Source organism: Molothrus aeneus, chromosome 12, assembly GCF_037042795.1.
Source record: "Molothrus aeneus isolate 106 chromosome 12, BPBGC_Maene_1.0, whole genome shotgun sequence".
Taxonomy (NCBI): Eukaryota; Metazoa; Chordata; class Aves; order Passeriformes; family Icteridae; genus Molothrus; species Molothrus aeneus.
This window is the reverse complement of record NC_089657.1, coordinates 915,001-928,650: the sequence shown is the minus strand read 5'-3', so window position 1 is coordinate 928,650 and position 13,650 is coordinate 915,001. Positions and strand designations below refer to the sequence as shown.

The following is a 13,650-nucleotide window of genomic DNA, read 5'->3' as shown; positions in this document are numbered from 1 at the left end:
ACCTAAGGAAAAATAGCTGAAATGTTGTGTTTTTAATGACACTTATTCACATCTATCCCAGGGATCAGGTTTTGAGTTTGGAAAGGACGCACACACACAGAGCAGCTGCTGGGCTGGTAACTGGTGCTGGGAATGCCAGGGCCTTCCCAGGCCTCCAGTCTGGGGCTCCAGTGCTAAACCTTCCTTGTTCTTGGAGGCTGGGGAATGGCTTTAGTTGGGCACATTTGAAATGATTTGTGAGCCCAGTTTTCCACAGTACTTGGGAGCCTTTGTTGCCTGCCTTGGAGTTCAGGACTCTCCAGACTGCAGAGTAAGTGAGACTTTCCATATATTTAATGTAATCACTGATCATTTGCATTCCCAGAAGCACATGTGGTATTTCAAAAGCTGAATGTGACTTTGAAATGAAATATTATCTAATTATTGCTTTTTTCAGTGATGACCATTTTCTTTGTCCTTCATATTTCTCACCTGGCTTGTGTAGCAGACCTTTCCCCATTCTCACTGATCCTGTGCCCTATAGAAACACATTCCCACCTCATTTCACATCTTCCCCTGGTCAGTAGCGGTTCCAGGAGGGGAGATCTCTGCTCTGTCTTGGTAAGAAGCCCCAAGGTTTGTGGGGAGCAGCCTTGCAGGTCAAAGTCCTGCCTTCCCTCAAGGTTTGCAGTGTTGTTTTAACTCTCATGTGATTTATCTGGGGGTTGGATGTCATTCCATCAGACTTAATGAGAAATAGAAATGAGAAATGGAGGCAGCGAGCACAGGTAGAGCTCACACAGAGGCACCAGGGTGAGATTTTGGGACTCTGCCATGGGAACTTTATCCACTCGGGGTTTGTGTGTTGGGGGTCCCCGAGTCCCCTCCCTTCCTTCCCAGCTCACATCTGTGGCTGCCTGAGCCTGTGTGTCCCTGTTCCCCAGATGGAGGAGATGCAGTGGGGCAGGGCTGTGTGTTCTGTGCAGCCAGCCCTAACCCAGGCCTAACCCTGAGCCTGTTTGTCCCTGTTCCCCAGATGGAGGAGATGCAGTGGGGCAGGGCTGTGTGTTCTGTGCAGCCAGCCCTAACCCAGGCCTAACCCTGAGCCTGTTTGTCCCTGTTCCCCAGATGGAGGAGATGCAGTGGGGCAGGGCTGTGTGTTCTGTGCAGCCAGCCCTAAGCCAGGCCTAACCCTGAGCCTGTTTGTCCCTGTTCCCCAGATGGAGGAGATGCAGTGGGGCAGGGCTGTGTGTTCTGTGCAGCCAGCCCTAACCCAGGCCTAACCCTGAGCCTGTGTGTGTCCTGTCCCACAGATTGAGGAGATGCAGTGGGGCAGGGCTATGTGTTCTGTGCAGCCTGCCCTAAGCCAGGCCTAACCCTGAGCCTGTTTGTCCCTGTTCCCCAGATGGAGGAGATGCAGTGGGGCAGGGCTGTGTGTTCTGTGCTCCCCTCAGTGTGCAGCCAGCCCTAAGCCAGGCCTAACCCTGAGCCTGTTTGTCCCTGTTCCCCAGATCGAGGAGATGCAGTGGGGCGGGGGCGTGCGTGCTGTGCCCCCCTCAGTGTGCAGCCAGCCGTGCCGGCCGGGCGAGAGGAAGAAGATGGTGAAGGGCATGCCGTGCTGCTGGCACTGCGAGCTGTGTGACGGGTACCAGTACCAGGCCGACGAGGTCACCTGCCTGCTGTGCTCCTACAACGAGCGGCCCAACGAGAACCGCACCGGCTGCCGCTCCATCCCCATCATCAAGCTGGAGTGGCACTCGCCCTGGGCCGTCATCCCCGTCTTCCTGGCCATGCTGGGCATCGTGGCCACCATCTTCGTGGTGGCCACCTTCATCCGCTACAACGACACGCCGATCGTGCGGGCCTCGGGCCGCGAGCTCAGCTACGTGCTGCTGACGGGCATCTTCCTGTGCTACATCATCACCTTCCTGATGATCGCCAAGCCCGACGTGGCCGTCTGCTCCTTCCGCAGGATCTTCCTGGGGCTGGGCATGTGCATCAGCTACGCCGCGCTGCTCACCAAGACCAACCGCATCTACCGCATCTTCGAGCAGGGCAAGAAGTCGGTGACGGCGCCGCGGCTGATCAGCCCCACCTCGCAGCTGGCCATCGCCTCCAGCCTCATCTCCGTCCAGCTCCTGGGCGTCTTCATCTGGTTCGCGGTGGACCCGCCCAACATCATCGTGGATTACGATGAGCAGAAAACTATGAACCCCGAGCAGGCCCGAGGAGTGCTCAAGTGTGACATTACGGATCTACAAATCATTTGTTCCTTGGGTTATAGCATTCTGCTCATGGTGACGTGCACTGTGTATGCCATCAAGACTCGGGGGGTCCCAGAGAATTTTAATGAAGCCAAACCCATTGGATTCACTATGTACACTACCTGTATAGTATGGCTTGCCTTCATTCCAATATTTTTTGGCACTGCCCAGTCAGCAGAAAAGGTAGGTGAGAGTGCCCAGGATCCACTGTGCTTGTAGCCGTGTGCTGGTGCTCAGCTCTCCGTGGATTTCCAGCTGAGCTCTCCAGTCACTTGTTCCTGACTCAGGGCAATCTGTGGCACTGTTTTCCTTCCCCGTTTAGCTCGTGGGACATTCATTTAAAGAACTGGCAAATGATCAATAGCAATCACGTTAGCCATTAGTTTTATTGTTGCATCTCTTTCAATTGTTTCTTTACAGTAGGATAAGTGGGAATTAGCTGTCATATTATCCACAAAGAGGCATCTCCTAACTAAATCACTTTGAATACCACATGTAAGCAAGAGAACTGTCAAAATGCGCAGGTGAGCTCCTGTGCCTCTGGACCTGAGGGCAGTGTGGAGTGTGAGGAGTGCTCTGCTCACAGAGCAGCCCCAGGACACATTTACACCACGGTGTAAAGGTCTGTCCTGAGTTCCAGGGGCTGAGCCCAGTGGCTCCAGCTGATGCTCCATGATGCAGACTCACTTTTATTTCTCCCTGGAGAAAAGCTGTCATTTCAGAGGGATTTGGCAAACACCACCAAGTGCAGTATTTAGAGAGCAGTGGTAATACTGGGCTGTCCTGAACTGCTGTCAGTGTGTTTTATCCCTCCACCCCAGCCCAGCCCGTGTCCCTGTCCCTGTGTCCCTGTCCCTGTGTCCCTGCAGGGCTCTGCAGCTCCTGAGCTCTGTGACCAGGCTCGGTGCTCAGCCCCTGCTCCTGGGGCTTTCCCCTCCTGCCCTGCCCTGCCCTGCCCAGGGCTGTGCTGCAGGAGCTTTGCTGCTTTTCCTCCTTTTCTGGCACTCCTTTTGGGTGGGGCTGCAGGGATTGTGCTTTTTGGTGCTTGCCACTGATTTCCTGTCAGATATTCCCTCTGGAAAATATTGTGCCTTAGCTGAGCCGTGCACGTCTGCTGAAATGGAAATTGCACCTGCTGAAAAGTCTCATGCAGCACGATCTCTTCAGCTGAGCAATGGGGCTATATATAACACTGGGGTTCCAGGGGATGGATTTATTTCATTCTATCGATAAATACAAGCATAATGTTGTAGGGTGGAAGGCATATTGTAAACACCTGCCTTGTTCAGGGTGGAGAATAACACCTCCAACAACAAAGCAACCAAACCCTAGCAAAGTGCTGCAGCTAATTCATAAAAGGTGAATAATTCGAGCAGGAGCTGCTGCAGCAGGTGGAGGGAGGCCAGAAATCTGAGTGTCTCCAGGATGGAGATGAACCATGAGGCACATGGGGGGTGGCATGTGGTAAAAGCGGATTTCAGACCCTTATACAGCTTGAGTTCACTCATCCTGTTTCTTTGTCCACATCAGAAAAGGAGGGAAGGTGTGGCTGGTTGTGATGTATGGCTCAGCTGTGATTTATGGGCTTGGTTTGGTGATGCAGCCCGTGGATCCCAGGAATGTGGGATGTGCTCATCCTTCCCACGGTGCAACATCCCAGGGGTTCCATGGCTGGGATGCTGAGCTCCAGAGCTCCTGCTCCCTGCCTGGGCACTGTGCAGCTCTGGCTGTGTTATCCTGGATAGATTGTGTGTCCTGTTCCCTGCCAGGGCACTGTGCAGCTCTGGCTCTGTTATCCTGGATGGATTGTGTGTCCTGCTCCCTGCCTGGGCACTGTGCAGCTCTGGCTCTGTTATCCTGGATGGATTGTGTGTCCTGCTCTCTGCCTGGGCACTGTGCAGCTCTGGGCTCTGTTATCCTGGATGGATTGTATGTTCTGTTCCCTGCCTGGGCACTGTGCAGCTCTGGCTGTGTTATCCTGGATTGTGTGTCCTGCTCCCTGCCTGAGCACTGTGCAGCTCTGGGCTCTGTTATCCTGGATGGATTGTGTGTCCTGTTCCCTGCCTGGGCACTGTGCAGCTCTGGGCTCTGTTATCCTGGATGGATTGTGTGTCCTGCTCTCCCTGGGCACTGTGCAGCTCTGGCTGTGTTATCCTGGATGGATTGTGTGTCCTGCTCTCCCTGGGCACTGTGCAGCTCTGGCTGTGTTATCCTGGATGCATTGTGTGTCCTGCTCTCCCTGGGCACTGTGCAGCTCTGGCTGTGTTATCCTGTATGGATTGTGTGTCCTGCTCTCTGCCTGGGCACTGTGCAGCTCTGGGCTCTGTTATCCTGGATGGATTGTGTGTCCTGCTCTCCCTGGGCACTGTGCAGCTCTGGCTGTGTTATCCTGTATGGATTGTGTGTCCTGCTCTCCCTGGGCACTGTGCAGCTCTGGGCTCTGTTATCCTGGATGCATTGTGTGTCCTGTTCCCTGCCTGGGCACTGTGCAGCTCTGGGCTCTGTTATCCTGGATTGTGTGTCCTGTTCCCTGCCTGGGCACTGTGCAGCTCTGGGCTCTGTTATCCTGGATGCATTGTGTGTCCTGTTCCCTGCCTGGGCACTGTGCAGCTCTGGGCTCTGTTATCCTGGATGCATTGTGTGTCCTGCTCTCCCTGGGCACTGTGCAGCTCTGGCTGTGTTATCCTGGATGGATTGTGTGTCCTGCTCTCCCTGGGCACTGTGCAGCTCTGGCTCTGTTATCCTGTATGGATTGTGTGTCCTGCTCTCCCTGGGCACTGTGCAGCTCTGGGCTCTGTTATCCTGGATGCATTGTGTGTCCTAAAAATGCTGTATCAGCTCTGGGGCAGGGTTTGTGCTGTCCCTGCTCAGACAGGTCCTTCCTTTGGACTGTAATTGATGGAAAGCCACTGTGGCTCTCAGCTGAAGGAGGGGAGGTTTAGACTGGATATACAGAGGGAATTCTGCCCTGTGAGGATGGGGAGGCCCAGGGAAGCTGAATATTTCCCTAAATTCTCCTTTTCTCAGATTGTGTCGTTGGGCTGATGGAGACAGAGATATTGTTATGCTTTCATGTTTCATAGAGGTTTTGCTGCCTCAGAGCTCTGATTGCTTTTATTCAGTAATTGTGCTGAGATTAAACAAATCCATTGCTGGATGTGTTTGCAAGCCAGTGAGAACTGTCAGCGTGCTGAAATACGTTCTGCCAGTGGGGCTCTTCCCTTGAATGATCTTCAGGGCTTTTTCCAAGTTAAAACAGTTCTAACTGTGCCTCTGAGTGAGGGGTGACTGTTGTTCAGCCACTGTGGTTGTCCTGCCTGGGAGCTTTGTTCTTCCTGCAGTCATGAGAAATAGGGAAAAGGTGAAACAGGGAAAAGAGCTGTCACCTTCCATCAGCTTATTTTTGCATAGCTTTCAGTTGTAAACTGTTGGGGTTTTTTTTGGGTGGAGGGGGGGTTTGTAGGTGTTGTAATGAAATTTGAAGTGCCTAATCCCATCAGATCTTCCACCTTCCTTCTTGTTTCTCTATTTTTTCAGTGCCCCTTTTATTCAAATCAATAAGCAGGGCAAGTCAGGCATATTTGGCAGCAACACTTTTACTTATTGTGTTGAGTGTTCCATAAATACTATAATTTGAAGACACATGCAAAATGGGTCCTTGTTCAGATTAAATAATGTCACATTAGCACAGGAGCACTTCAGTCTCTGTTCTATTTTTTGGTGGAACTAAGTTACCCCTCAATTCTCTGTAACACAAATACCAATTAGCCAGGTAGGACACACTTTTATTTTCTCCCTTGGGAAGGCTTGGGCTGACAGTTGCTATAGCAACTCTGCATTTGTGGATTTGGGAGTTATGAGGAATGTAATGCAACATTTGTTGGAGTTTCACACCGTGGGATGGTGGAGGAACCCAGGCTTTGAGGCTCCCAGGGAATGTGCCTGGCTCTGCCATGATTTGGGGCTCTCCCAGGGACAGCTTTTGTGGATGCAGCTTTTGTTTAAATTTTTTTATCATTTTTGTTGAAAGGAGGATTCTGACCCCAGGAATTTCTCATTGATGCGCTTTCACTCCACCCATCACTTCATTATCTGCATGTTCAGATGCTGAAGTGCTTGATTCCATCCAGCCTGGACTGTGTCCCTGAGAGCAGCCTGGAGTTTGGGGGTCTGGCATTGGAGCTGTCCTGGGTGAAGCCTGAACTGAGGAGCAGCTCCAGGCTCTGGAGAGCCTCAAAGCACAGGGTATCCAAGAAAATCCACTTCTGTGGAGTGCTGGAGTTCCACCTTTTAACTGAGGAGAAATTAGGTGTTCTCTGAAATCTAGGAGTGAAATACTCAGTGGAATTTTAGGAAGGCTGATGACCTTCACTACAAAGGTGATCCTGGCCTAGGTTTTTATCAGGTTACATAACAACACTGCTGAAAAGTGCATAAAAACCCTTTGGTGAAAACCTTTGAGTGTCTATAGGGTTTCAGTTCCAATTTCTGTAGAACTGAACAAAAATTCCAAGCCCAGCTGCTGTAAAGGTGAAGTTCTCAGTGAGATTTCCCTTATTACCTCCTGCCCTCATTGGCCTCCCCCGTGGGAAGGGGGCTGTGAGCAGTCACAGACTGGGAGGTTTCTAAGGTGTCCCTGCTGCCATGGTTTAACCCTCAGCAGGAGCTCAGCATTCCCATCTGTGTCGCTCAAGTGCTGCAGGAACCGAGGTTCTGGAGCTGCTGGTCTCTGCTCTCCTGCTTTCCTCTCCCTGGTGCTCTGGGGGAGCTTTGTTCCCTGCACAGACACTCACAGACCCAGCACCCCTGGCTAGGGCTGGGCTATGGCCTCTGAGGCTCCTGGAGGGGGGAACACCCATGAAATACAGAATATTCCTGGCTGGGCTGGTTCCCAGTGCTCACGGAGCCACCAGGAGCTCTGGCACAGCTCCCTCTGCCACCAAGGCTGCAAAAGGGAAAGAAAAACGGCAAGGAAACCTTGGTGCCTGAAGGTGGGCACCTGGGACGGTGGGTGTCCCCAGCTGACACTCAGGGGCAGCAGGGAGAGGGGGGGATTTGGCACTGGAGCTTGGGAAAGGTTCTGGAGTTGGCACTGGAGCTGCCCATGCCGGGGATGGCTGGGGAAGGAGCCTCTGCTCCTCACGTGGTGTCCTGAAAAAGCAAAGACATTTGGGAATGAACGGGTTCCCCAGAGTGCTGGATTCCCCAGCAGGGCTCTCTGGGAAGGGGTTCCTGCCTTTGCTGGGTCCTGGCAGGGGATTGCCCCCAAGCACTGCCCGGCAAAGGAGGCTGCGGGTCTGTGTCTGTCTGCAGCAGGGCAGGCACTGAGAGGAGGGAGGAGCACTCGTGCACACGCAGAGTGAAATCGGGGCTGATTGCAGTAATTAGATGCTCCTCAGAAGACCATAAATTAACGGTGATTATGATTCTTGAAAGAACAGAAGCAGAAGGTGCAGTAACCGTGGCTCTGCTTTATCACATTTGCTGCATTGTAATGCTCCTTTAATGTTAATATGTACTTTTGTAGTAAAACCTAATTGCAAACACTGAGCAGGAGGAGCCCAAGGCCACAATCGTGTTCCACATAATTACCTGGCAGGGGGGGCTCCCCCAGCCAGCAGTGCCACCAGCACAGCAGGTAGGGCTGGCACGGGGCTGTGCAGGGAGGGCAGAGCTGGCAGGCAATGAGCCCCAGCCCATGAAATGTTTGGGTTTTGGAGAGCTCTCTGTGCCAGGGAGCAGCAGGACCGTGCTGGGGCTGCTGCTCTCTCACAGGGGACACGGGCTCGGTTAAGCAGAAGTGGCTTCATCCCTATCCCCAGGGGCTGCTGTGTCACCAGGGACCCTTTGAAGCCTCTGAGTGGCTGCTTTGATGTCTGATGTTGGCACTGAGGGATCTCTTTGCTGGGATAATTCTAGCCCTTCCCATTCCCAGCTGTGCTGAGGAGACAGAAAAGAGAAATCATTTGGAAGATGGGAACAGAAATGGAACCCAGAAAGGAGAGGACATCACAGGGGTGGAAATCCCAGAATATCCTGAGCTGGAAGGGACCCAGCAGGATCCCCCAGCCCAGCCCCTGGCCCTGCCCAGATACCCCAAATCCCACCCTGGGCATCCCTGGGAGGGTTTTCCAAAGGCTCCTGGAGCTCTGGGGCCGTGCCCATCCCTGGGCAGTGCCAGCACCCTCTGGGGATGAACCTTTCCCAAAATCCAGCCTGAGGCTCCCTCCATGGCACTGGGGCAGCCCTGGCAGCTGCACCCAGCTCCTCCCCAGGTTTCTCTGTCTCCGTTGTGACCATTCAGCACCAGCCCCAGGTGTGGGCAGTCTCTGTGTGACTGGAGCAGCAGATTTGGGAGCATTTTGGTGCCTTCCCACCTGCGGCACAGGCACTGGCCCGTGGCTCTCAGCATCACCAGCTCAGGGCAGGCCACAGCTGCCCCTGCCCTGTGCACACCCTTTATGCCACAAAGGAGAAGGGGGGAAGGAAGGTCCCTTTTCCCCGGGAATTTCTGGTGCACACTTTACTGCCTCTGGCTAAAAAGCAACACAATTTTTAAAGGGAAAAACGTGTAGGTGTTTAATGCATAGTGTTGACAGTACTTTTTTTGTTCCTCTTTTTTTTTATTTTGGAAAATGTAGCATTGCCAGGAGGGTTTTGCATCTGAAAAGCCAACCCTGCACGGGCCCTGGCAGCCCTATCAACAGTTCTTATCTGCAGCACAAGCTGACAGCCCCTCACCGGGAAATAATTGCAGCTCCGCGGAGTCCAGGGCAGTAATTACTGTGCTGATGAAACTTTCTCCGTGCTTGCCTTGTGATATCTCTGAGTGTCAAACCCACTGGGCTGACATCATCATTTCCCTTGCACAGACCGTGCCACGCTGCTGGGCAGGGCTGGGGTTTCCAGGTTGCTGAATTGCTGAGGCAGCCGAGGGAAAAGCTCAGCCTTGCAAAGCCCTGTCCTGGGATTAACGCTGAGCAGTGCTGGGCTCGGGGCAGGCACCCATGGGAGCTGTGGAGTTATGGAACAGCTCCTCAGAGTTAGTCAGGAAGGAATAAATCACAGAATGAGCAGCCTCAGGCAGGGCAGGGTCAGTTTGTGACCATGTGTTCCCACAGGAATGGTGAAACCATGCCCAGAGCCAGGGGGAGTGGGGCACCTCAGGGGCTGATGTGCTGGTGAACGTGGGGCTGCTGTGGGCTGCTGTGGTGGGGTTTGGTGATCCCAGAGGGGACTCTGTGATTTTAAGGAGTATTTTGCATTTCCTGTGTGTGCAGGGGTTAAGGTAAGCGGTGGTTTCCCAGAGGCACTGACCCATCCCTGCAGCCCTGATCCTCTCCCCTGTGCATGTCTGAGGGGAGCCCCCTTTCAGGGGTGCTGTGGGTCACTCCCCGTGCCAGTCCCTGCAGGGTTGTCCCCTGTGGGCTCAGCCTCAGGACAGGGGCTCTGCTGGGGCAGGGGGATGGAGCTCAGGTGAGTTCTGCTGCAGGAAGCCCCGGCTCCCTTTGCTGCTGCTTTGTTTGGAGTGAGTTCCTCCCCCTGCAGAGCATCCCAGAGCACACAGCCCGGGTCTGAGAGAGCAGAGCACAGCCAGGCTCTGCCCCTGTGTTGTACAAACACAATCTGGTGTTTGGAGGCTGAAATAATGGCTGCTGATTCTGAGCTCATCAGCAGCAGAGCCTGGAGGGTCCCTTCACTACAATGGCAGTTATGCAGATGGTTCTCAATTTCCTTGTGAAGGTGGATGCTGGAGTCAGGGTTTGCTTTGATCAGGGCTTTCAGCAGCAAGAATTGGTCCTTGAGCACTTCTGGCAGCTCCTGTGAGTGGGTGATGAGAGCAAAGGGCCCCAAATGGAGCAGCCCTGCAGAAGGAGCATCCCTCGTGGCTGGAGTGGAGCTTCCCTTCTGTTTGTTTTAGAATAAACAGGAACAAAAGGAAGGAGCAAGGAGAACTGCCAGGAGAGGGGCAGGAAGGGCCAGGGGAAGTCTTGCTTGGAGAGAGTTCATGGGATGGGTGTCACAGAGGGTGAGTGACTTCCCAGGGCACTGCCAGGGCACCATCCTGCCCCAAACCACTGTGGGTGAAGAGAGCGTTCAGCCCTGGAGGCAGCTTCCCGGGGAATGGGTTGGGTTGGAAGGGACCCTAAATCCCCTCCAGTGCCACCCCAGCCATGGCAGGGACACCTCCCACTGTCCCAGGTGCTCCAGCCCCAGTGTCCAGCCTGGCCTTGGGCACTGCCAGGGATCCAGGGGCAGCCCCAGCTGCTCTGGGCACCTGTGCCAGGGCTGCCCACCCTCACAGGGAGCAATTCCTCCCCGATATCCAATCTAAACCTCCATTCTTTCAGCCTGTTCCTCCAAAAAGAGTAACAAACCCCGAGCTGCAGGCACTGGAAAGGGAATCTCCTCTCCACACAGCAGGGCCTCTGTGGATCCTGGAGAGAGCTCTGGAGATGCTCTGACACCAGCATCAGCTCCTTTGAGCACAGCAGAGCTGGGCACAGCTGCCTTTGCAGGGCGAGAACAGAGCTGCTCTGCAAGGACCATCTTCAGTCCAGCAGGGCCTGTCCAATGCACAGCAAAAGATAGGAGTCTGTACACAAGAGATGGGCACAAAAATATCAACTTGCAGGATTTATTTGTTGCTTAAGTGGCTTAAGTAGGCATGTAATAATAATAAAAATAGAAACCATCATGCTCAGTCATAGAAATTGCCTCATGTTTTGTCTTTGAGGCATAAGCTTAGCAGAAGGTTAAAGAGAAACAACAGTGAATTTTTGTAGACTAAAGCAAAAAATGTGCATCCCAACCCTACCGTGTCCAAAGTGATTTGGGGGTGTTTATATTTCTGCAATAACAGCTTTTCTTGCACTGTTGATTGCTCATTAAACACCATCCACTCAGTCTTCAGCTGCCTCTGCCACAGCAAGGAAAGCTGAGGCTTAGCCCTGCCCAGGCTCAGTCTCATGGTTTCGCCAGTGAAAAATAATGTGTGTGTTGTAAATTGAATAACTGGAGTGTTCACAAGCTCCACGTTGGCCTTACCTCTAGAGACGCTTATTTAAGAGAGGGAGTAGGAGGACAAAACAAGCGAGGAACAATATGCTCTCATCTTCCTCTTGTTCCTCTGATTTACATCTCCAGCATCAGAGCAGCCTGTAATGTTTAATGGGGATAATTAAATATCATTTGGAGACAAGATAGCTCTTTTTAGTGGGAGCAGCTCCTGCTGAACCTCAGAGCTAGCAGCAGTAATTCACAGGGAGCTGCAGAGAGGCACGGGAGGCTCAGCAGACTCTCCTGGGTGGCAGGAAGGAAAAGCAATGGAAATCAATTCCTTTAGCCAAGGTGCTTAAACGTGATTAGAGCTGAAGAAAGTCTTGTAAAAACTGGTATTAGGGAGTAGTTAAGATTTATTCTGGTGCCTTAATTGGAGGACCAAGGAAGTCAAGTGATTTGATTCTCCAGAACTTGAGAATCAATGTTGTTTTAGCAGGTTTTATTGACTGGAAGATGAACTCTGATAATGAGTGCAGATAGGGAAGGGAGGTCAGGGCCTGCAGATGTCCCTGGTGGTGCACAAGGGACTGAGCCTGCCTGGGCTGGGTCTGATGGGACCAGCCAGCCTTTCCTGGGGCACAGCCCAGCCTGGGCTGCCCATGGTCCACTGGGGTCTGGGGCTCGGGGGCTGCCCACAGCCCAGCCCATGCTGCTGGACTTGGAGGTGATGCCCAAAACAGCAGGGACTGGGTCAGGTCCCAGAACAGCAGGGACCAGGTCAGGTCCCAAAACAGCAGGGACTGGGTCAGGTCCCAGAACAGCAGGGACTGGGTCAGGTCCCAGAACAGCAGGGACTGGGTCAGGTCCCAGAACAGCAGGGACTGGGTAAGGTCCCAGAACAGCAGGGACTGGGTAAGGTCCCAGAACAGCAGGGACCGGGTCAGGTCCCAGAACAGCAGGGACCAAGTCAGGTCCCAGAACAGCAGGGACCGGGTCAGGTCCCTGTGAAGCGGCTGGGCTCAGCTCAGCCCGGCCCAGCTCAGTTCAGAGTAGACCCTGGCTCAGTGCTCTCAGAATAGACCCTGGCTCAGTGCTCTCTGTCCCGGCCCAGCTCAGAGCAGAAGCCAGCTCGGTGCTCTCTGCCCCTCGTTGGCCGCAGGTTCCGTTTGTCCCCAGTCCCCAATGTTTGGGCTCTCAGGCTCCCGGAGGCTCCTGCAGGGCTGCAGCTGTGCCGTGCACTGGGCACCAAACAGCCCTGGGGAGCTTTCACAGCGCTCAAGGCACCATAACCAGGCTCTGCTTTTTTATCCTGTTCAGACTCATTAATCAGTTACAGAGTCACATTCGTGTCTGCAGCTCCTTATCCTCTGTCAGGCCAGCGAGGAGTTAAACACGTGAGCTGGTTTGGGTGTAAAACTCGGGATTTTCTCCCCAGGTTGCTCGGTCTGAGCACCCCAAATGCCCTGAATGCCTGGCAGTGAATGGCGGTGGTGACTGAGGTCTGACTGACTGGCTGAGTGTGGGAGGGAATTCCAGAGTTTCCTCGGGGCTGGGGATGGAGTGGGAGCTGCGGTGGCACTGTGCAGGACGGGATCGCCTCTCGAGTCTGGGTATGGCTGGAATTGTCACCGCAGCGGCTGATCTGAGATGGAGGTTTGCTTTATTCCTGCAATAAAAGGCAGCGGTAGATAATTAAGAGAGAAGCGCTTCCCTGGTGCTCTGGGCTGATGCACGCGGGTGCTTCCCAAAGATACGGGGGATCGTGGAGCGGCTGGAATTTGGCAGCTCCTGAAACGCAAGACTTTCGGTAATTAAATCTCATTTAAATGAGCACCTAAATGATCTTGTATTTGGTGGGATTACCCATTGCCAGTTTAGCATAACAATAAGCGCCCATCTGCGTGTCACAGCCCCAGGACTGCGCGGAGCCGGGGTAGCAGTGGTGATGATGATGATGATGCACCGGGCAGTTGCCATGGCAACGCTGTTCTAATTGTGACACATCAGTAGCAACAAGAATTGGCTGGCTCCAGTCACGGAGTTAATGAAAGGCAAACTGGCACCGCTCTGGGGAATGCTGGGGAGCAGGAACACCTCCGGTGCCCGGGGACCATCCCAGCCCTGCCCTGCTCCGGCCTCTCCTGCCCGGTGCTCCCCGGCGGGATGAGCCCCCTGGGGCTGGCCCAGAGCTGCCCGGGGCGCAGAGCCTCCAAAAGGGCATTTTCAGCCAGGGAGATGCTGCTGGTGGCTGGCACAGCTTCAGGGGGAGCTTTGGGGTTCTTGGTTCCTGCAGGGGCATCTGAGCAGCCCTGTGTGGGTCCAGCCCGTGTGGGGCTTCAGCTGCTGCTCACACCCCGGCTCTGACCATCTTTTTTTATCGTTTTGACATTTAAATTGCTTTTCT

General features: G+C 53.7%; 1 protein-coding gene across 4 annotated transcripts in view; it reads left to right on the top strand.

Annotated features, from left to right (window-relative positions):
• The window catches only part of GRM7 (glutamate metabotropic receptor 7), a 196,259-nt gene that overhangs the window by 148,268 nt on the left and 34,341 nt on the right, over positions 1-13,650 (top strand). For 3 of the 4 annotated variants that reach the window (XR_010784428.1, XM_066558431.1, XM_066558429.1), the window contains exon 8: positions 1,491-2,426. The exons of the other annotated variant lie outside the window; for it this stretch is intronic. Coding sequence is in view for 2 of the 3 variants with exons in the window: in XM_066558431.1 (XP_066414528.1) it covers positions 1,491-2,426 (936 nt within the window). In the remaining variant the exon portion in view is untranslated. The remainder of the gene's footprint in view (positions 1-1,490; positions 2,427-13,650) is intronic. 4 annotated transcript variants of the gene reach the window in all.